General features: G+C 48.9%; 1 protein-coding gene and 1 long non-coding RNA gene across 2 annotated transcripts in view; both read right to left on the reverse strand.

The window, feature by feature from the left end:
* ankhd1 (ankyrin repeat and KH domain containing 1) overlaps positions 1-20749 on the reverse strand; it is a 60266-nt gene extending 39517 nt beyond the window's left edge. The window contains 1 exon segment of the mRNA XM_064351927.1: positions 20291-20749. Within this exon segment, the coding sequence (XP_064207997.1) occupies positions 20291-20566 (276 nt within the window). The 5' untranslated portion in view covers positions 20567-20749.
* LOC135262407 (uncharacterized) lies at positions 2735-6219 on the reverse strand. The gene is made up of 3 exons (XR_010332218.1): positions 5650-6219; positions 3548-5599; positions 2735-3343 (listed from the first exon to the last, which is right to left on the reverse strand). It is a non-coding gene; the product is annotated as an uncharacterized LOC135262407 (long non-coding RNA).
* Positions 20750-22748: the final 1999 nt, after the last annotated feature.

Genomic DNA, 22748 nt, shown 5'->3' on the forward strand with positions numbered 1-22748 from the left:
TAACTGATTCACAGCTAAATAGTTTGCATTCAGTGAAAAAACTCTTGCGTGCGTATGTTAGCAGAGTGGCACCGCGGACCCCAGGATCTGTGTGGAACAGGCTAACGAGTAACCTACATGCCTGCATTAGCGACCCCAGGATCTGTGTGGAACAGGCTAGCGAGTAACCTACATGCCTGCATTAGCGAACCCAGGATCTGTGTGGAACAGGCTAGCGAGTAACATACATGCCTGCATTAGCGACCCCAGGAGTTGTGTGGAACAGGCTAGCGAGTAACCCGTGCGCCTGCATTAGCGATCCCAGGATCTGTGTGGAACAGGCTAGCGAGTAACCTACATGCCTGCAGTAGCGACCCCAGGATCTGTGTGGAACAGGCTAGCGAGTAACCTACATGCCTGCATTAACAATCCCAGGATCTGTGTGGAACAGGCTAGCGAGTAACCCGTGCGCCTGCATTAGCGACCCCAGGATCTGTGTGGAACAGGCTAGCGAGTAACCTACATGCCTGCAGTAGCAACCCCAGGATCTGTGTGGAACAGGCTAGCGAGTAACCTACATGCCTGCATTAGCGACCCCAGGATCTGTGTGGAACAGGCTAGCGAGTAACCTACATGCCTGCATTAACAATCCCAGGATCTGTGTGGAACAGGCTAGCGAGTAACCCGTGCGCCTGCATTAGCGACCCCAGGATCTATGTGGAACAGGCTAGCGAGTAACCTACATGCCTGCAGTAGCGACCCCAGGATCTGTGTGGAACAGGCTAGCGAGTAACCCGTGCGCCTGCATTAGCGACCCCAGGATGTGTGGAACAGGCTAGCGAGTAACCTACATGCCTGCATTAGCGACCCCAGGATGTGTGGAACAGGCTAGCGAGTAACCTACATGCCTGCATTAGCGACCCTAGGATCTCTGTGGAACAGGCTAGCGAGTAACCTACATGCCTGCATTAACAATCCCAGAATCTGTGTGGAACAGGCTAGCGAGTAACCCGTGCGCCTGCATTAGCGACCCCAGGAGCTGTGTGGAACAGGCTAACGAGTAACCTACATGCCTACATTAGTGACCCCAGGAGCTGTGTGGAACAGGCTAGCGAGTAACCCGTGCGCCTGCATTAGCGACCCCAGGATCTGTGTGGAACAGGCTAGCGAGTAACCCGTGCGCCTGCATTAGCGACCCCAGGATCTGTGTGGAACAGGCTAGTGAGTAACCCGTGCGCCTGCATTAGCGACCCCAGGATCTGTGTGGAACAGGCTAGCAAGTAACCTGTGCGCCTGCATTAGCGACCCTAGGATCTGTGTGGAACAGGCTAGCAAGTAACCTGTGCACCTGCATTAGCGACCCTAGGATCTGTGTGGAACAGGCTAGCGAGTAACCCGTGCGCCTGCATTAGCGACCCCAGGATCTGTGTGGAACAGGCTAGCAAGTAACCTGTGCGCCTGCATTAGCACAGTGCTAGCTCCCCACCCTGCGGGTTCAAACGGGCCAGATGATGAAACTCTGGCAATAAACTGTTTAACCCAGAAGATTAGGGAAGGAGCTTTAACTCCCGGGTCTATTTAAGAGCAGTTTAACAGGCCTCCAGCTGTTAAAGGGCCGGTCGCGGTCTAACCACAGTCAGAGCGCGGCACTGCACATGCCCGTATGTCAGAGCACAGTGCGTCAGAGCGCAGAGTGTCAGAGCACAGTGTGTCAGAGGCCCGTATGTCAGAGCAGTGTGTCAGAGCGCAGTGTCAGAGGCCCGTGTGTCAGAGAGCAGTGTGTCAGAGCGCAGTGTGTCAGAGCGCAGTGTGTCAGAGCGCAGTGTGTCAGAGCGCAGTGCGTCAGAGGCCCACGTGTCAGAGGCTGCGGTGCAGACAGGTAAGCCACCGGCAGGTAGAGTCTCGCTCCATTTCAACAGAGATGGAGGCAGTGCAGTTAGATAGTGTCCATTACATTCCTTCAGCGTGATGAAGCCAACTGCGCGAAACACACACACATAGGCAGGCACGCACACATGCACACACACGTGCACGCACGCGCACACACACAGACACACAAACACACAGTACCATCCTATATTGTTTGTTCAATAAATGATACTGAATGAATGTTTCAGGCATTTCCAAATCAAAAGGAAGGCTGACTCAAAAAGCACCATTCAGAGAAAATGACTTCAGTCACACATGACTTACGGGGACAAGCTGCACAGATGAAAACAAACTGTCCCAGACGAGTCTTTGCTGCTCGTCTCAGAGCAGTGCTTTCCACAGGGGAAACCACTGACAGAGCAGCACGCTCTTTACTGCTGATCACCCACAAGACAACTCACAAAAACACCACGTATCAAGGAATGGACGGGAGGACAAGCAGCAACACACACACTCAGTACTGTGGGCGACTGACAGCAACACACACACACACACACACACACACGAACACAGCACTGTAGACAACCGACAGCAACACACACTCAGTGCTCAGCAGCGACAGCGCCCAGGTCAGGTCACAGAGTGTCACAGCCCATAGCGCCATAGCAAAGCGTGAGTGAAGGGGGTCAGCAACGCCGCTCTGACCCACCGACCCAGCTCCGCCCCCACTCCCCTCGTTGCCTGGCGACGAAGGGGCGCGGCCGCGCAACGTTAAGGCCCTGAGCTCTGGCGGAATTACAGTAAGCGCAGAGATGAGCTGATCAGCCCGTTAGCCCCGCCCCTTCCCCCGCCCCCGCCCACGACCTTGACCTCCCCACACCTGCTTTCAGCCGCGCGGCAGAGCGCCATGGCGGGACTGGCAGGCCGGCAGGATGTCCTTCAGCACCGCCAACCAGTCAACAGAGCAACCGGCTGGCACTGCCAGCCTCTGCACAGCTCCGCACAGGGGTGGGCAACGAGGGCCACATCTGCTCCCGTGTTTCATGCCAACTTCTGGCCTTCATTACGTAACCAGCCCTAACATTCACACTGTCTGATATTTCAGCCACATTTCTTCAGCAGCACATGAATGACACCCGAAGACTGTGCTTGTGTCCCTATGTGAAACCTTTACGGTGATCTAATGGAGGAGAGAGCCGGTGTTGGAGTATACAGTCAGCTGCCTCATTTCGGCAGGGCAACTGGAGGAAACAAAAACCTGCAAACACACCGGCTCTCCAGGACTGGAACTGCCCCTCCCTGGCTCAACATGGTGATTCCAAGAGCATCCATTACACAGGGCTGTATCTGCTCATGCCCCACTATAAACACTTTCAAGATCTTCAATGGTAGGAAGAACAATCACGGTTAAGAATATGGAGCTGAGCAGGTACTGGGTTGCACAGCCAGAAGCAGTTAACGGTTCTGCAGGACAGCTGGACTGAGTCCAAATGCCCTGTAGTCCCTTTCTATAGCACAGCTAGAATCAGTCAAAACATTGTGTAGTCATGTTCTACAGTACAGCTGAAATCAGAGAAAACAGCCTGAATCTACAGTACAGCTGAAATCAGAGAAAACAGCCAGAATTTACAGTACAGCTGAATCAGTGTGAACAGGCTGTATGTACAGTACAGTTGGGATCAGGGGAAACAGGCTGTACTCCTGTTCTACAGTACAGCCGAATCAGTGAGAGCAGGCTGTATGTACAGTACAGTTGGGATCAGGGGAAACAGTCTGTATGTACAGTACAGTTGGGATCAGTGGAAACAGTCTGTACTCCTGTTCTACAGTACAGCCGAATCAGTGGGAACAGGCTGTATGTACAGTACAGTTGGGATCAGGGGAAACAGTCTGTATGTACAGTACAGTTGGGATCAGTGGAAACAGTCTGTACTCCTGTTCTACAGTACAGCCGAATCAGTGAGCGCAGGCTGTATGTACAGTACAGTTTGGATCAGGGGAAACAGTCTGTACTCCTGTTCTACAGTACAGCTGAATCAGTGAGCGCAGGCTGTATGTACAGTACAGTTGGGATCAGGGGAAACAGGCTGTACTCCTGTTCTACAGTACAGCCGAATCAGTGAGAGCAGGCTGTATGTGCAGTACAGTTGGGATCAGGGGAAACAGTGTGTACTCCTATTCTACAGTACAGCTGAATCAGTGAGAACAGGCTGTATGTACAGTACAGTTGGGATCAGGGGAAACAGGCTGTACTCCTGTTCTACAGTACAGCCGAATCAGTGAGAGCAGGCTGTATGTACAGTACAGTTGGGATCAGGGGAAACAGGCTGTACTCCTGTTCTACAGTACAGCCGAATCAGTGGGAACAGGCTGTATGTACAGTACAGTTGGGATCAGGGGAAACAGGCTGTACTCCTGTTCTACAGTACAGCCGAATCAGTGGGAACAGGCTGTATGTACAGTACAGTTGGGATCAGGGGAAACAGGCTGTACTCCTGTTCTACAGTACAGCCGAATCAGTGGGAACAGGCTGTATGTACAGTACAGTTGGGATCAGGGGAAACAGGCTGTACTCCTGTTCTACAGTACAGCCGAATCAGTGAGAGCAGGCTGCATGTACAGTACAGTTGGGATCAGGGGAAACAGGCTGTACTCCTGTTCTACAGTACAGCCGAATCAGTGAGCGCAGGCTGTATGTGCAGTACAGTTGGGATCAGGGGAAACAGTCTGTACTCCTGTTCTACAGTACAGCTGAATCAGTGAGAGCAGGCTGTATGTGCAGTACAGCCGAATCAGTGAGAGCAGGCTGTATGTGCAGTACAGTTGGGATCAGGGGAAACAGTCTGTACTCCTGTTCTACAGTACAGCTGAATCAGTGAGAGCAGGCTGTATGTGCAGTACAGTTGGGATCAGGGGAAACAGGCTGTACTTTTGCCTCACTGAACATCCAGAGCTGGAAAGCCGGAGCACAGACATAATCTCTCAGCATCAGCTACCGGAGCATGAGAGCGCGAGAGCCAGAGAGCCAGCGAGCGGCAGGCGGAGCCAGAACATGCTGATCCAGAACAGGCTGATCCGGGAACAGCGCGAGCGCGTCTCTGCAGAGCACACGAGCGGAGCCGCAGCGCATGACATCACCCTCAGCCGCGGAGTCTTCACCCCCCCCCTTAACGTCTCCAACTGTGTGTTTTCAACAACGCCTGTCGCTAAGCACTCGTCTCCTGTATCTGCCCAAGAGCCAGCCCTCACCTCACAGCTTACAGGACCCACAGCACTACATCCATCCAGCTTGAGCCAATCAGAGGAGGAGGCATATTATGACCACCAATAACACGTGGCTCCAGCTGAGCTATTAGGAGGAGCTATGACATCAGCTACCCAACCCCAAGGCTAACGCTGTCCTACTGTGGACCCCTGGGCATTCGGCTACTGACAGCCACAATAGGACCTTTACCATACAGCCGGGGTAGGAACCTAACACCAGCCACCATCCAAATGCAGGTGAAATTCACCTGTGGCTGGTAAGTTTGTCTTTGGCAGGTACCCACCCATCCCTTGGAGGTACTCTTCTATTCTAAATATCTAGTTGTCCGGTTAAATTTATATTGGCTGGAGAATTCATGGGTGCACCAGGCACTGGATAAAAAAAGTTAGTTTCCTGACCTGCATACAGCAATCACAGCTGGGCAGAGCTAACATGTCAGAACACTACTGCTGTCAACCTTCAGACACAAACATACGCACATTACATCTGTGACAAACCCTGAAAAGACTAACCTCGAACCATAAAGAACCCCCAACACTCCTACCTTTTGCACTGGTTGGGGTTTGTTTATGTTTCGAGGTTAGTCTTTTCAGGGTTTGTCACAGATGTAATGTGGACATATTCAGGCTTTGTAATTTGGCTCAAGCTCAGCGCAGCTGATTTGCATTAGCACTTCAGTGCCGCTACATGCTTGGCGGTGTGGGAATGCAGCTAGCCTGGTACGGCAGTCTTACTCATGTAAATCAGGCGAGCGCCATCCACGCTCTCCTGCACTGTACAGCTCTCTGAACACAGCAGGGCAGTGGTGTCCAATCACGGGCCATGGAGGGCTGCGGGTATGCAGATCTTCAATTCCAACTAATCACTCGACCTCAAATTTCACCAATTATAGCATACCTCCAACCAGAGAGGCGGGACTAATCCGTGAAATCAGCAGGAGGAGCGACTGGATGGACCTCAAGTCCTGCATACTCTCCGTGGCTCGTGACTGGGCACCGCTGCAGCAGAGCGTGCGCTAAGTGGACGTAGTGCACTGCGGACGCAAACGCTCGCCCCTGCGAACAGCCACACGTGTGATGGGGGGGTGCTCTGGGGGGGGGGGAGCGCGCCCGGTCGCTGCAGAAAGACGCAGGCCAGCGCCGCCCAGATAGACACGCGTTTCGGAGCCCCTTACCGCCAAAAAGCGCTCAGAGCAGAGGGGTGAAACCCGGGTTACTGGTTGACCTCACCCCACCCATGCCCCTAGCGGAATATAGCGGCGTATCTTCTCCCCCAGGGACCTCCCACTCACAGCACCTCCCGCCCTCCTGCTTTCTCATCTCCGGCACGGCGGTTCTCCACTGTGACTCCGCCCTCCTCTCCCTCTTGCGCAGCGCGGGAGAGGAGAAGCCGCCGCCGCCGCCGCCGCCGCCAGGGCCCTGAGACACGCTCCGCTGGCCGAGACGGGCTGCCGCCGGCCTGGGGCGGGGCGGGGCCGAATTCTGCGCGGTGGAGTCACGCTTTATAAATCACGGTGCTTATCGGCTGTACTCCAGATCACACGCGCATTCTGCTCCACACAGAGCCTGCCAGCACGTCCCAACACAGCCAAGAGCCACGTCTGTACCGACGGGCCAAAACGCAGTGATTATGCTCCACATCTGCAGGGCCAAAACGCATGTGATCATGCTCCACATCTGCAGAGCCAAAACGCATGTGATCATGCTCCACATCTGCAGGGCCAAAACGCATGTGATCATGCTCCACATCTGCAGAGCCAAAACGCATGTGATCATGCTCCACATCTGCAGGGCCAAAACGCATGTGATCATGCTCCACATCTGCAGGGCCAAAACGCATGTGATCATGCTCCACATCTGCAGAGCCAAAACGCATGTGATCATGCTCCACATCTGCAGAGCCAAAACGCAGTGATCATGCTCCACATCTGCAGAGCCAAAACGCAGTGATCATGCTCCACATCTGCAGAGCCAAAACGCATGCTCTCATGCTCCACATCTGCAGGGCCAAAACACACGCTCTCATGCTCCACATCTGCAGGGCCAAAACGGATGTGATCATGCTCCACATCTGCAGGGCCAAAACGCCTGTGATCATGCTCCACATCTGCAGAGCCAAAACGCAGTGATCATGCTCCACATCTGCAGAGCCAAAACGCATGCTCTCATGCTCCACATCTGCAGAGCCAAAACGCATGTGATCATGCTCCACATCTGCAGAGCCAAAACGCATGTGATCATGCTCCACATCTGCAGAGCCAAAACGCATGTGATCATGCTCCACATCTGCAGAGCCAAAACGGATGTGATCATGCTCCACATCTGCAGAGCCAAAACGCCTGTGATCATGCTCCACATCTGCAGGGCCAAAACGCATGTGATCATGCTGCACATCTGCAGAGCCAAAACGCACGTGATCATGCTCCACATCTGCAGAGCCAAAACGCAGTGATCATGCTCCACATCTGCAGAGCCAAAACGCAGTGATCATGCTCCACATCTGCAGGGCCAAAACGCAGTGATCATGCTCCACATCTGCAGAGCCAAAACGCATGTGATCATGCTCCACATCTGCAGGGCCAAAACGGATGTGATCATGCTCCACATCTGCAGAGCCAAAACGCATGTGATCATGCTCCACATCTGCAGAGCCAAAACGCATGCTCTCATGCTCCACATCTGCAGAGCCCACCCAACTTCACTGCTTATGGAGAACGCAGAGAATAATACCCAGCAGAGAATAATACCCAGCAGCCCTATTTCTCAGAGTGAGGCAGCACGCCTTGACCGTTAATTCCCCCGCGCTCCGCGTTCACATCCGACTCCACGCGCCGCGTTCACATCCGACTCCGGCGGCGGAGGGGCAGGGGGGTCCGAGCGGCGGCACGCACAGCAGGCGCGTGGGCGGGAGCCGGGCCGCGGACCCGGGGGCGGAGGAGGCGGAGCTAATGGAGCTCTCTCCGCCGACCGACTGGCAGAAGCGCTGGGATCGGCGCTTAGTGGCTAACCGCGCCGGCGGCCGTCTCCGGTGAAACCGTCATCAGCGCTCCAGCTGATGTCTTAACGCACGGAACCGGCCTGCACGGCTGGCAGTGTCCGTTTGCCGAACGCCCCAAACGCCGTACGGTGTCATCCTGAGGGATGATGGGTAAAAACAATGCCGGCTGGAGAAAACCGACGTCCCAGAACATTCTGGAAGCGTGACGGAGGGTCATTTGTTTAAAGGGAAGGGTTTGAGTTTACCCAGACCTGCCTAGGGCCGAGGTTCATTCACATCCATTCATATTTACACAGCAGAGGCAGCAGCCTATCAGAAACAGGCGGACTGAGGAAGAGGGAGCTAATATTCCAGAGAAAGAAAAGGAGAGAGCCGTTAAAGGAGAGAGAAGAAAAGGGAGAGAAAGGAAAGGTTTCACCGATACGTTTATAGATCACCGTTAGACGTGACGTACACGGCGGTGTTGGGTTACCCGCGTCTCGGTGTTCAGCAGCGATCCCCGCCATCAACAGAGAAAACATTAGAGAGATCATTTTACACATGACCTGTGTGTTAGTGTAAGGTTACGCTTATAGATCACTTTCAAGGTGAAGGCCGCATAGCTGGAATGCTATTCAAACAAACCCATGTATGTCAGCGCGGTGTTGGGTAACATAACTTACAGATCACTGCCGCACACTGCGTGCATTAGCGGCGTGAGGTCACATTACCACACAGACCACTCGTATGGCACTAATACGTATAGTAATATATAAGAATACGCACGTGACCATGTGAGTTAGGCTGCCCTTGCGGACCATCGTTAGGCGCTGTGTCTGCTATTGAATGGCGATGTTTATGCCTTGTTAGTTTCATGCCAACACCGTGCCACAGTTTCACAGCCCTGTGCGTTTCCTATGTCCTGCGGCTCGGCCATTGGCTCGTATGCCTGCGGTCAGGCTGCTTCTGTAGCGGCAGCGTGAGCCCCTCTGGATGAGAGCGCCCGCTGAACAAATACATGAAAATAGCGCTGCAGGCAGCCGCCGGACTGGCGCGTGGGCAGACCCCCCCCGGGGGGCCCAGCACCTCCTCTGCAGCAGCAGCAGCAGGTATGTGCACGCGGGCCGGCGCGGGGGGTGGGGGCGGGACCACACACGTCTGAGCACCGCCTCTGGCTCCGCCCCGTTCCCAGCGCCAGCAGCGCTCCGCGGGCTGTGGAACTCGAGCTAGCTAGCGCGCTATCGAGATTCGCTCCGACAGGACGGTAGGGTCGTAGTGCAAAAAAAAAAAAAAACCCCACTCAAGCTCATCTGAGGTCATCCCAACCCAGCTTCAGTATGGTCTGTTCCTTCCTTCCTTCCCTCCTTCCCTCCTTCCTTCCCTCCTTCCTTCCTTCCTTCCTTCCTTCCCCTCTCTCTCTCTCCCCCTCCCCCCTCTCTCTCTGAGAGACAGAGATTGATATAGACAGACAGCGAGTGAGACAGAGACAGATAGAGTGAGCGAGACAGAGAGTGATCGAGTGAGACAGAGAGGAGAGAGTCGCATAATCACAGTCTAGATGGAAAGACGATAAGGGAGGAGTTGGTTTTAAATCATCCTCAAACCATGAGAAGTTTAGAAAAATATACAATAACTGCGGAACATATTTACCATTTTTCTTACAAGGCTGTTTATGAAATGTAGGTCAACTGTCTTTACCCTAGACTGCCGTTTCATTGCGGCCAATCTCCGGACAGTGGGAACGTACAGACCTGCCGCAGCCTATGGGTGTGCACGTGAGATAGAACCAAGCATCAGTGTGTGTCAGTGTGTCAGCATGCCTACAGAGTGACACTCTGTGCCAGAGAATGTCTACCACCACAGCTTCACAGCTACAATCACTGGTGTTTCCAATTCTGAACTCCATCACAACCACTGAGACCTCTCTCTTACTCTCTCTCACACTCACACTCTCACTCTCTCTCTGACACCGAACCTGCAAACCATGCTCTCTATGACATCATACCTGCATACACAGTTCTTCCAACTGCTGCCACCCTCCACACACACACAGAACCGAAGAGTGAATCATACTATAGACATAGTAGCATTACGTGCTGCCCACTGCCCTGGACATGCGTGTAAAGACAACGGTTCACAGTTTAACAGCCGCTCTGGAGCACTTGGGATCGCCTGATTCACACAGAGGCTACTGAGGCTAATGTGTGTAACCAGTAACCACAGACCCGTATTACACATTTCAGCCATGTAATGAGCACCATTAAACGCTGCATTTATCCCCCACAGCTGAAAAACAGCAGCACTGTCTCCTAGCCTCAGAAAGGCCAAGCTGCATGCGAATCATTTGCATTTTATTGGCCACGGTGCGACGTCACATGACGAAGAGCGGTTTGGATGCAAATTCGGTTTGCATGTGGTTCCGGGAGTATTTCTAAACCTTCACCTCTCGTACACACGCACGCACGCGCACGCACACGCACACGCACACACGAGTCCTCCCTTGTCCCCCGAAAATTGCTGCTCGTCACGTCTACGCGTTAATTTAGTCAAGAACGCCGAAACGTTGCTCACCACTTGACCCGACAAATAGCCTACCATCAAAAGGACATTTCACTTAGAGGCTAATGAAGAGCTAAGGGCTCAAAGAAAACAAACCTTGGGAATATATGCAGGGAATTAAAGACTACATTCCTCTTCAGATGCAATCCCTCATCTATTCTTTCATTTTCTCTTCGTCTCTTGGCTTTGAGGAATCTGTGTAGGTTTCTCTGGTGATGGTAATTAATGTGTCGACTACTCCACTATCAACTACCTTTTAATAGGACATAAAATATTGTGACACACACGCTCTAATTACGTCTTTAAAAGTCAGCGCGCATCTACACACTCGTTACACTAATGACGGTCTAGAGCAGAAAACATATTTTATTCGTGCAGAACACATTACAGTAATGTATTTATACGTACATGTGTGTTTGTTGTTGAGTACAGAAAGCAATTAGATACAGCAAGCCTTTTCTCTATGATTTTGCCGCACGCACGCACGCACACACGCACCTCAGCTGGAAGCTGACAGACACACAAGTCCCTGCATGACATCAGTGACATCGGCCTGCAGTTCCAGGACACATTCATAAATAGCAAGATTCCTTCACCGCACCCCCCAATCTGGAGCGTGAGGGGGCACGAGAGCAGAAATTACCCATGAGTCAGCGGGGCAGGTCGCCCTGCCCCAGAGGAGACCCCCCCTGGCTTTGAGGGACAGCAGCTCACTGTCACAACAGTGATCATGATCAGATATAAAGGCTGCCACTCAGTATGGACACCAGCGTCCTCCTACCCCACTTTCACACTGAGGCGTAAACATGAGCACGCAACTTCCTGTGGTTGACAGTCCTTAAAAATAAACCATGCCCAAAAAACGCACAAACCTGACTGCCCACCGGCCCACAAAATCTCCATTAACCTCTCGGATGTAAACATACAAACAAACCTCTAGAACATAAATTCACACACTCTCCATAAAGTAGTGCCACAAAAAATGCAGCTGCAGATGAATCTAGAGTTGTAAATTATCCTGGGTGGACAACATGGAGCTTGACCTGTGGGCACTACTCTATTACAGGCATTTAGCAGATACGCTTATTCAGAGCGACTTACACAACTTCTTACAACGCATCCATTTATACAGCTGGATATATACTGAAGCAATGTAGGCTAAGTACCTTTCTCAAGGGTACAACAGCAGTGGGAATCGAGCCTGTGACCTTCAGGTTAAAAGACCAACTCCATATCCATTATACTACACTGGCGCCCCAGAATGAAGGCGTGAAAAATACATTTGATCAAAATGCACCTGTGCGAACAAGACAGCTGAATTCCTACCACGGCAACTGTAACCGCATGCTTTCAAGCGAGCCGCAGAGCACACAGCTGGTGATGTCACACAGCCATGCCGCGACCCCATTGGTCCACGGCGGGAGCAGCCGCTGAGCATTCCGAAGCAGCGGTTCAAGAAAGCGCTGGGCCGGCATTCCGCACTTGGGCCCGGATACCTCGGCGGGCCCAGACGGGGGGGGAGAGAGCGGAGACGAACTCCAGTGAATTCGTAAGTGCAGTGACTCCCTCGCATTCCCGGGGCAAGCGGGGGCCACCTGCAGCCACGCAGGGACACGAGCGGAACAGCCAGCGTGCTTAACGCGCGGCCTCCTCGAACTCACGCTCTGCAAAGCCACTCCGTCCCGGAGGAATCAGAGGCGGGGCTGTAAAACAGTGCATCCAGGGGGCTGCTGGGCGGCTCATCCAGAGAAGGCACTGTTCTAGTGCAGGGGATGGGCCCCACCGTCTGGCATGGACTCCAGACTGTGCCGCCTCTGACTAGAGTTGGCAGATGTCCAGTTTTCGACCGGAATGTCCGCATTTAAAATTACTCAAACGTGTCCGGTTTGCAGTCCTGGCCGGACAGTGTAATGGCCGGACTGAGTAATTCATGGAAGTAATTTACCCCAGCAGTTCCTAATGATTTCACGTGCAAGTGACTCCCTGGTGTGGTACAGAGCCCCCCCCCCCCCGGTCCCACATTGGTGTCCAGGCCGAGGGCTGCCAAACTACAGTGCTGGAGGGCCACAGCGTCTGCAGGTATTTGTGGTTTTCTTTCAATCAGCAGCCAATTAAGGCCTAGGGAACACAGTGTGTGGACTGGCCAATCAAAGACATGAATTAATGGCTAGTGCTGAGACGCGCTGAAAACACAGCAGACGCTGCAGCCCTCCCGGACTGGAGTCAGACACCATGCGCTAGACCTGCGCGAGGGGGTCGATGGCGAGCGGCTCAGCCATCGCAGCACGCTGCACACCGTACGCCGAAAAGCAGGAGGCTCGACCTGGTCCTCCAGCTAAAATAAACATCCAGAAGTGCGAAAGACAAATTAAAATGGCAGGAAGCAAATAGATTAACCTGACAGCGCCTCTTTCGCTGGGCTCTCTTTCTCTGCTCCAGAGTAACCGAGACGGCTGTTTAAATAACACTTCAAATATGATTACAAGCCATTTGAGCCAGGAAAGGGCTCAGCTGTCTGAGGAATCTGTAAGGGGGGTGGGGGGGGACGCACCTACATCTGTTCTGTATCAGACACCGCGCTGGAAACATGAAAACACAGTCACTTCAAGAGCGATCTTCATTCATGATATGAGCTGCATGTTGCTCTCATGCTTTCCTTAAAAAGAAAATTTATGTTAGGTCAAAGGTCACATTCCCTCAAATCGAAATTTTCTGTTTTGCCTTTCTTTCTACAATCAGCCAAGAGGTTAGATGTAGCTGTAACTGGACTGGAAGTGAATATGTTCAAAAAGTTGTCATTTTTTTATAGGTTTGGATGACAAAGATATGTTGTTTAATATTCAAAACAAAAAAACAGTAACATGATTGATAAACAAAGATTCGTAAAATTAATCAGATGTTTAGCTTCTCTAAATACGCTGAGCTTGATCAACTAACATTAAGGCATTTTCTGATAAATAACATGTAGCCTAAATATTGGGTTATTGCGATTTCAAAGATGAAGGCATATATGATTATGGTAAGATGCAATGAATTCTATTCATTTATATTTGTGAATTTATGCAGCTAATTGACAGGGTTGTTCCTGTGTAGAGAATTTTCAGGAAGCCGCCTCAATCAAATTTTGTGCCGCCTCCAGAGAGTTCTAACCAGTGACGGCATGAAGAAAAAAAACCATTATATATAAGAACCGCGCAAGGCGGATTTCTATTTAAAATAGATTTGAAAAAGAACTCTGAATATCTGCGTTTATAGTTCTTTCCCACGTTTTGGCAGTTTTTCCACGCGTAAAAAATTATGCGCCCACCATCAACTTCACAGATATTGCCTATAGAATAACCGATAACTTTAATTCAAAAAAAAAAAAAAAAAAAAACACGTTTGCAGGTCTTTGGAGACGACACCATAACTTTCGAGTGACACAACCCTCAAATGGAATTGGTCTTATTTTTGTTGTCTCGCATGCGTAACAGAGTAAGACATGAAGATGTTTTGGATGTACAGTTTGCAGTATGTACACAATTCAAAATTCAAGCATTATCATTTCATCTTATCAGTAAAATTCAAGCAGCGTTCAAGGTTAAAGTTTTCAAGGGCCCATGCTAACACACGCACACAAGAGTAGGTCTGAATAATGAGCTACAGAGCAGTTATACAGCTGCTTCTGACCAAAGCAGTGGATCAGGGCCACTTTCAGGCAACATACATTGTCACCTCAGTACGAGTCATCAAACAACCCACCTCAAAGATGACTCAGTCATATTACTACTCATCTTATTGTAATCTAAATCACTCATTTAATGCAGATGTCCAAAGCTCGATGCTAAATCAATACTGATGAACGTAGGATGTGTCCCATAAGGCACATTCCACAGCCTCCGTTCTTAATTTTCCTCATGTTCCACAGGTACGCCACAACGGCACTTTGGGTACCTCCAGTTCAGAACTGCTGGCCTAAGCAAGAAGACCTCTAGTATTTCAGGAATGGAATATTATATATATATATTAATTTTATTTTTATTTTTAAATAAAGCCACTCGGAGAAATTACAACAATTTCACTGAAACTGTAAGAGTAACCCCCCGCCCCCTCTAATAATCAGGCAGCCTGGAAAAGGTTGGTTTCCATAGTTTGGATTTCCAAAAGCAGCACAAGCAGAAGACACAGTTAACCGCCTTTAATTCTACAGCTTTAATTAATATATCTTGGTACAACTGCTGTGAGTAAATTAAATGGACACAGACAAACATTCTCCAACACACATGCAAACAGCAACTGCTAATGGCACACTGCATAACTGAGGAATGTTTACAAAAGGAAAGCGTCACACAATGAACTGTGGGGGTTGTAGTTCCACTGGTCCTCAAAGGGCACGCATAACTGACAACAAACGGCACCATTGAAACTACAGTTCCCAGGGTGCACAGGTGGCCACTGCACATGCTCACTCTGGAGACAGGAGAAGACTGGCGGTGTGTAGCAATGGCCCAGAACACCCAGCTGTCAGCTGGACCTCAAAACAATGCATGTTCTGCCTCATATTCCAGCAGAGATCCATCAAGACACGCGAGAGCAAAATTGACAGAAAAATGTAGAATGCGAGTCGATAAGAGAACAGCCTTTCAGAAGGAGATACAGAGAATTAACAGCGGCTTTCTAACCTTTCCCTCCTCCTCCTTTCTGCTATCACATTCACTCCATCGCAGCTGCCACTGCAGACTTCCCTCAAACAAGAACAGATGAGAACCACCTCAGCCCTACTCCCAATGAACGCTACACACACATGCGCAGAAGCACACACACACTATTCTTCAGAACACTGTAAATAAACAGTCTGGTTGTTCTACAGAGTACACACACACACACAATATATTCTATGGAACACAGTAAATAAAAACAACCCTGCTGCTCTGCTGAATGACACGCACGCACGCACGCACGCACGCACGCACACCCTGTCTACCAAAGGCTCAACACACAACAAAAAGCCTGTCGTTCTCCAGAAGATTGTAGAAATACCCACAATGTCACCCACATTTACACTGAACACTACACACCCATACAATCCCCCTTTTACACTGCAGGTTATGTACACAGCCATAATAACCCTGTTCTACTGAAAGTTAGCTACATACACACTGACAGTCCTGATCTTCATCTGGAGGGTATATACACACCCATAATCCTGCTGTTCTTCTGAAGGTTATATACACACCAAAAATCCCACTGTTCTACTGAACGCTATATACACACACCCATAATCCTGCTGTTCTTCTGAAGGTTATATACACACCAAAAATCCCACTGTTCTACTGAACGCTATATACACACACCCATAATCCTGCTGTTCTTCTGAAGGTTATATACACACCAAAAATCCCACTGTTCTACTGAACGCTATATACACACACCCATAATCCTGCTGCTCTTCTGAAGGTTATATACACACCAAAAATCCCACTGTTCTACTGAACGCTATATACGCACACCCATAATCCTGCTGTTCTTCTGAAGGTTATATACACACCAAAAATCTCACTGTTCTACTGAACGCTATATACGCACACCCATAATCCTGCTGTTCTTCTGAAGGTTATATACACACCAAAAATCCCACTGTTCTACTGAACGCTATATACACACACCCATAATCCTGCTGCTCTTCTGAAGGTTATATACACACCAAAAATCCCACTGTTCTACTGAACGCTATATACGCACACCCATAATCCTGCTGTTCTTCTGAAGGTTATATACACACCAAAAATCCCACTGTTCTACTGAACGCTATATACGCACACCCATAATCCTGCTGTTCTTCTGAAGGTTATATACACACAAAAATCCACTGTTCTACTGAACGCTATATACCACACCCATAATCCCACTGTTCTATTGAAGGTTATATACACACAAAATCCCACTGTTCTACTGAACGCTATATACACACACCCATAATCCTGCTGTTCTTCTGAAGGTTATATACACACCAAAAATCCCACTGTTCTACTGAACGCTATATACACACACCCATAATCCTGCTGTTCTTCTGAAGGTTATATACACACCCATAATCCCACTGTTCTATTGAAGGTTATATACACACAAAATCCCACTGTTCCACTGAAGGTTATATATACACCCACTATCCCACTGTGGTACTGAAGGGTACATACACAACCACAATCCAGCTGTTCTACAGGTTATATACACACGTCACCCACAATTCCACTGTTATACTGCAGGTTATATACACAACAACAGCCCTGCTCTTCTGAAGGTTATATGCATACCCATAATCCTGTTGTTCCACTGAATATTATGTACAGGCACAATCCTGTATGCGCTACATGCTTGTGTGTATACTAAGAGAAAACAGTCAGATCACAGGTCAGGTTTTTTTTTTTTTTTTTTTTAAAGCAACACACGTTGCTTATAAAACAGAAAGACTTTGCGTTTGAAGACAAACAGACAATCTTTTAGTTGGACAATTGCCCCTAAAGTAAAACCTGATCCAAGTGCCTAACACCACTAGTTAAATGGCTGTAGAAAGATTACAATGCAACATTTGTTCTCTGTCGCCAAACCCCAAACAGCTTATTTTTCAGCTGTGCGTAATGCCGGCTCAAAGTTACTACTGTTCCCCTGTGTAAACCATGCCCGTGTCACTGCCTTCTGACGTGACCCGCAGAGACACTGAGCCCATTACACGCCGCTGGAGGCGGGTCAAACCCACAGCATCGCCCTGCCCATTGGCTCAGGGTCCAGTCACTCGCAATGACTGTCACCACATATTTGCCATGCGCCAAATGAACCAATTATTAAGGCTTGCTGGTAAAGTCGTCTTCCCAGTGAGAGCTCAACTGGAGGCCCACAAGGCAGAAAGGAAGAATGCCCATTTATGTTAAGGTTTTGTTTGCACTCAATCCTGGAGACCAGCCACATTACTACTACTGCGGATATCAATGTGTATGCATGTGTATGAGGCCTAAGCGCTATGGATTATTATACCCCTTACAGCAGGATGACCAGTCTCCTCAAACCCACCGCCTGTCACTCATGCCAACTGGCCGCTCCAGTTCCCTGAATTTCTGGAACACCATGGGCTTCTGACATCACTTCCTTCCCATTTCCCTCCCTATGAGGCACTTCTGGGCTTCCAAGAGATCCAAAAGGAGAAGTGGCTGGTCTGGCGCGTGACGACAACCCTGCAACCCGAGCGAAAGTGCTTGGCCCACGGCTCCGAGCGTCCTGGATCTGCACACTGTGGGCAGGATGCTGGCACGTGATACGCGGAACACCTCATTCCCTGCGTTTATGTTCCAAAGGTACGTCCACTCAGCAAACTGGCCTGCGTTTCTCTCGTAGCTCCTTGGTTCCCTGAAGTGGTTCAACAGCACTGAACACAAGTGTACACTGAACCCAGCGGGTGCATTTCCAAACGTGGTACGATCACCAGCATTTGCAGGTCATATGTCATCCGTGCAAACCGGCACCCTGCAATGAATTAATGCAACTTTGGGCTTTTCGTTTCTCAGACCACGCCAACAGGGGTGGAACCCAAGATAATGGAATTTGTGGCCACTTTACGGAGTGGAAACTGAGCAAATCGCTCCTGGCACGTGCTGGGTATGGAGCTGGGTGTGTTTTCCTGCAGAACCTGGGTGAGACTCTGTGCCCACTCAGCACAGAACCTGGGCATTTTTTCCTCTTTGTGCCAATCACCTGCAGAATAAATCTGTTCCTGGTCAACACGCGGAAAGACGTAGCGCCTCTGAGGACCGTCTGGACTGCAGAACCATGGCGAGGTCCTTGGCAGATCCCATGTGTACGTCTGGGGCCTAGCGTTGCAGGCATGGGTGGCAGATGTGCCAGGCTATCCCAAAGGCTACATCCTGATCTCTCCCCATTCTGGTCAAACAGTCTACACCAGGGAGAAAAGTGCCACCCTCTGCGAGCTATAAAAGGCCGCGGTCGCACCCATGCCCGGCAGAAAGAGAAGCAGAGACCGCCCCAAGCATCTGCCCGACCTCTCTCAACTGTGACCGCTTTGTCTACAAATTACCTGGTGCCATAGGTCCTTCTGTACAAGTTCAGACATACATTTAAACCAATTTATGTGGGACACAGTGAACTTAGCCTTCTATTTTTGTGTTATTCCCACATTATTCCTAAGTGATTGTGTTTTTTTTTTTAAACAGTTAAGGTCGAGGAGAACGCTCATTCAAAGTGATGGTCTTGTAATTACACACGTGAAAAACCTAGATTTGGCTCTTCGTGTAATTAGGACCCATTTCATCACAGCATTAAAAAAAGAAAATTACGACTGCTAAACTTGCAGGATCCGTTGCTTTGTAAGGAAGAGGAAATTGCGATTTCAAAGGGCGTTTAAAAGACATTAAGCAGTGATTCAAACAAGGTAGTGAGGGAAACAACTGGAGCCGAGAACAGTATCCGGCTGGGTGAGACCTGCGCATTCATGGGAGTTGAGAGCCCGGTGTTTACACGCAGGACAGAGGTCTCACTGTCTGACAACGTGCCAGGCCAGTTCCAGTACATCTGACAGAAAAACCACACATTCACAGCGATGATGACTAAGCTTTAAACCCACACATTAATTATTTACCTGCAACTGAAACTAGTCATATGTTAGTTGGGCAATTTTAAGGGGAAGCCAAAGATTGTAACAGATTATTAAGACGTTAAGAAACCTGCAGTTAAACCCTAAAGACACTGGAGAGACGACGTGCAAAGCTAGCTTCGTACCCACCACCTGTGCATACATGGCTGGCTTGCTAAACTCATACGCAAACACATTTTCCTGGGGACGAGGGTTCGTCACAGCTGTCGGCTACATGGTCGGCACGGGTTGTCCTGTCGGGTAAATGTCCAAGCGAGGACAGAAGGCGTTGTGACAGAACCAAGGCAAATGACACGAAAACAGCGAACCTTTTGTTTATAACGGTGCTTAAACTGGGAGAACGAGCCGAGACCGACCGACCCAGCTTAGCGTCTTAGCAATGTCCAACGAAGGATATTGATAATATCCCCAGGGCCCTGACGCGTAGGAGAAATGGTTGGACTTCGTAATCAGCCAATCTTCTGAGAACCCATGACGCCTAGCAAATAGCTAACGTTAGTTAGGCAAGTCTTCGTCCGCCTGTTTTACTTGGTGAACTAGCTTGCTATCAACACTTGACAGCAAACAAGGGTAAGGCGATAAATCGAATACCTGTGGTGTCTGCAGGGTGACATACGTCTAACGTTTTAAAATGTGCTAACTGGGACGTGCTTGCCAACAACCGTGGCTGGCAGGCATTGCGACTGGCTGCCTAAAAAACAGCAAAGTTGTGGCTAAATGTGAGAGCACTGCTGCGATGCGCTGCAACTACTAGCTAGGCCTTGATCGCAGCCTTCGACGTAAATAAAACATTGCATATTGTGGCTAATTCTAAAAATATGTCCGTGTGTACACTCAATACTGTTCCAAAATAATACAATGTATGGGGTATATGGTTGACATGACACATATTGGGCTTAAAATGTGTTTGTTTTGTGAAATTGCATCGGGGAGGGAGGGACGGAGTTAGCTTGCTGGCTGACTAAATACGATCTTGTCTAGCTAGCTAGGCTTAACGTTACCTCAGAAACCTCATCTTCGTCGCTGCCGGATCCAGGGCCGGAGGAAAGCACTGCAGCCGCAGCGAGTTTAAAATCCAGCCTGTCTGTTGCGGACCCACCCGCCTCGCCGAATAAGCGAACTTTTTTTCCTCCGACACCAATCCCTAGGCCCCCGAGTCCGGCTCCTGGTGTGGCTCCAACCCCCATCCCTACCGCAGGGGAGCGCGGAGTCACCGAGTCAATCTCGTCCTCGAAGCCGTCCGTCAGCATTGCTGTCCCGGCTACTGCATCCTGCATACTTTCCTAAATATTATGTATATTAACAAATGTAATATTGTCCTAAACTTGCTTTGGGGTAATACAGTTTTAAATTATGATGTTTTCACTTCAGAAAATCCTCAAACTCTCCTGAAGCGAGAAGAGAATCTCTTTCCCCCCAGCCATTAACTTTCTAACAACCAAACACACTACGTAACATTTCTGTAAAGCCCACCTCTAGTCAAGTTTTATGATGACTATTGGCCAATCAAATAAAATTCTGACCACTGATTGGCTACCTTGAATGTTTGTCATGTACGATCACGCAACGTCAAGTTAGGTTTACCAGGATCTCTTGGGCGGTGGGGTATTGCGATTTAACGCGAGGAAACGGAGTCCTTTTAACACGATTGGCCGTTCACGAGTCTGTCACAAATTCCCACCCACAAGCACCGCCTATTTGTATTTCTATTAAAAAGTGAATCCAAGTGAATTTGAGCCACGAAAAACGCAGCACAATGTTTAACAATGTTTATCTCACAGTTGGCACCACTGTTATAGTGACTGGGGAAATAAATGGATAAGAAAATGCACCGCTATTTTACATTTGTGTCGCCGCAACCTCTACGTCCTGCCTTACAGGCTAAAAAAAAACGATTTTACCTCTTCTGTCAGCCAATATTATGCGTTCATTGCAACAGACAAGTGGAAAATTTATTTGCATGTTGCAAAATTCATTGAAAGTGCGCAACCTACTAGCGAGCAAGCGAGGTGTGCGGTCGAGGATATTTCTGACCAAAACGAACACCATCTACAACTGATCGACGGGAATTGTAGTTCTGATGGCAGATCTGCCCTTGCAACCCCATTATTTTTCTTGCCAATCCAAAAATCATATCTTTTGGCACAGGGAAACTACACAGCAAAGTTTTTAGAGCCTCTTTTCAACCCATTATGAGAAAAGTGCATCACTGCAAAATGTGAATGTGTGTGTCCTGAAACGACCCATTTGAGTATAGTCCAAGTAACAACTAAAACATCCACTGCTTACATACTTTTCATTAAAATAACAAAACCTTTTCTTTTGTTGTCCTCTGGTTTATCGGTAGTGGCACCCTACAAGGCTTGTACAGATTATAGGTTTGAGGATGAATGTCTGAGATTCACTGCACAGCCTCATACAAGCATTGTATGTCTGCAAATAAAGCAAATGTTCTGAGACAGATGCACAATGGGCAATGAGCTCAGTGTTGCAGGAAACTTGATCTCAACTGTCACTCAGACATAAAGGTATGACCCCTAACCCTGCACTGATCAGTGTGGATTGATGTAGTGAGGGTGCTTGTTGTGGGTATAATCCATGGTCCATACTTAAAGGCATCACTGTTAGCCTGGGTCAAATATAACCAGGACATTAAAGCAACACAGAAATAAGATTTATGCAAAAATACTCTATATGTAACATCTTTATCTCAATTCCAAACAATTTATATGGTTAATGGTTGCAATTTACCTGTTAGATCACAGTTAACAATTAAACTGTCATTTACTTCTTGTGGTACAGATGTGATTTATATAAATCCACTATAATGAAGGCGTGGGGTACATAAATCACGTTTATCTGTGAAACATTCAAATGAAACAAGGTTTTCATGCAGCAGATTAGTGATATTTATTATTTTGAACGACATTATCATTTATTTTTTGTCTTTATCTAATTATATTCAAAGAAGCCTTATAGGAAAAAAGACATGAAGCAAATACAGATGATGAACAACAAATAGAAACACCAAACAAGAAACAAATTTACACTTGCTTAGCCGCTGGTTATGAAATACATCTTTCAAAAGTGTCATTCCTCTTTTACTAAAACTTTCAAACTGTTCAATTTGACCCAAACCAAACATAAGGGTTACAGGTGCGCACATAAACCAGGCAACCCCAAGAGGATTTCAAGCTGTTTGAAATGTGAAAGTGCCCAACAGTTGCCTCAATATTAATGTCAATCTACAGTATGGAGCCAGTCCCTGTAAGGGACCACCATGACTCCTTTCTGGGGTCTGAGCTGAGGGACTAAACTGATATAAACATTTTCAGTCATCTATTCAAATTTTATCACTGGGGTAACAGTTCTTAGGGAACTCTTGTTTAGTTCCCCATCTGGTTCCCCAATTTTGTGTTTAGTGCGTTAAAGTTCAACTCCTCTGTTTATCTAATAATT

The sequence above is a fragment of the Anguilla rostrata genome, chromosome 9 (genome assembly GCF_018555375.3).
Source record: "Anguilla rostrata isolate EN2019 chromosome 9, ASM1855537v3, whole genome shotgun sequence".
Lineage (NCBI taxonomy): Eukaryota > Metazoa > Chordata > Actinopteri > Anguilliformes > Anguillidae > Anguilla > Anguilla rostrata.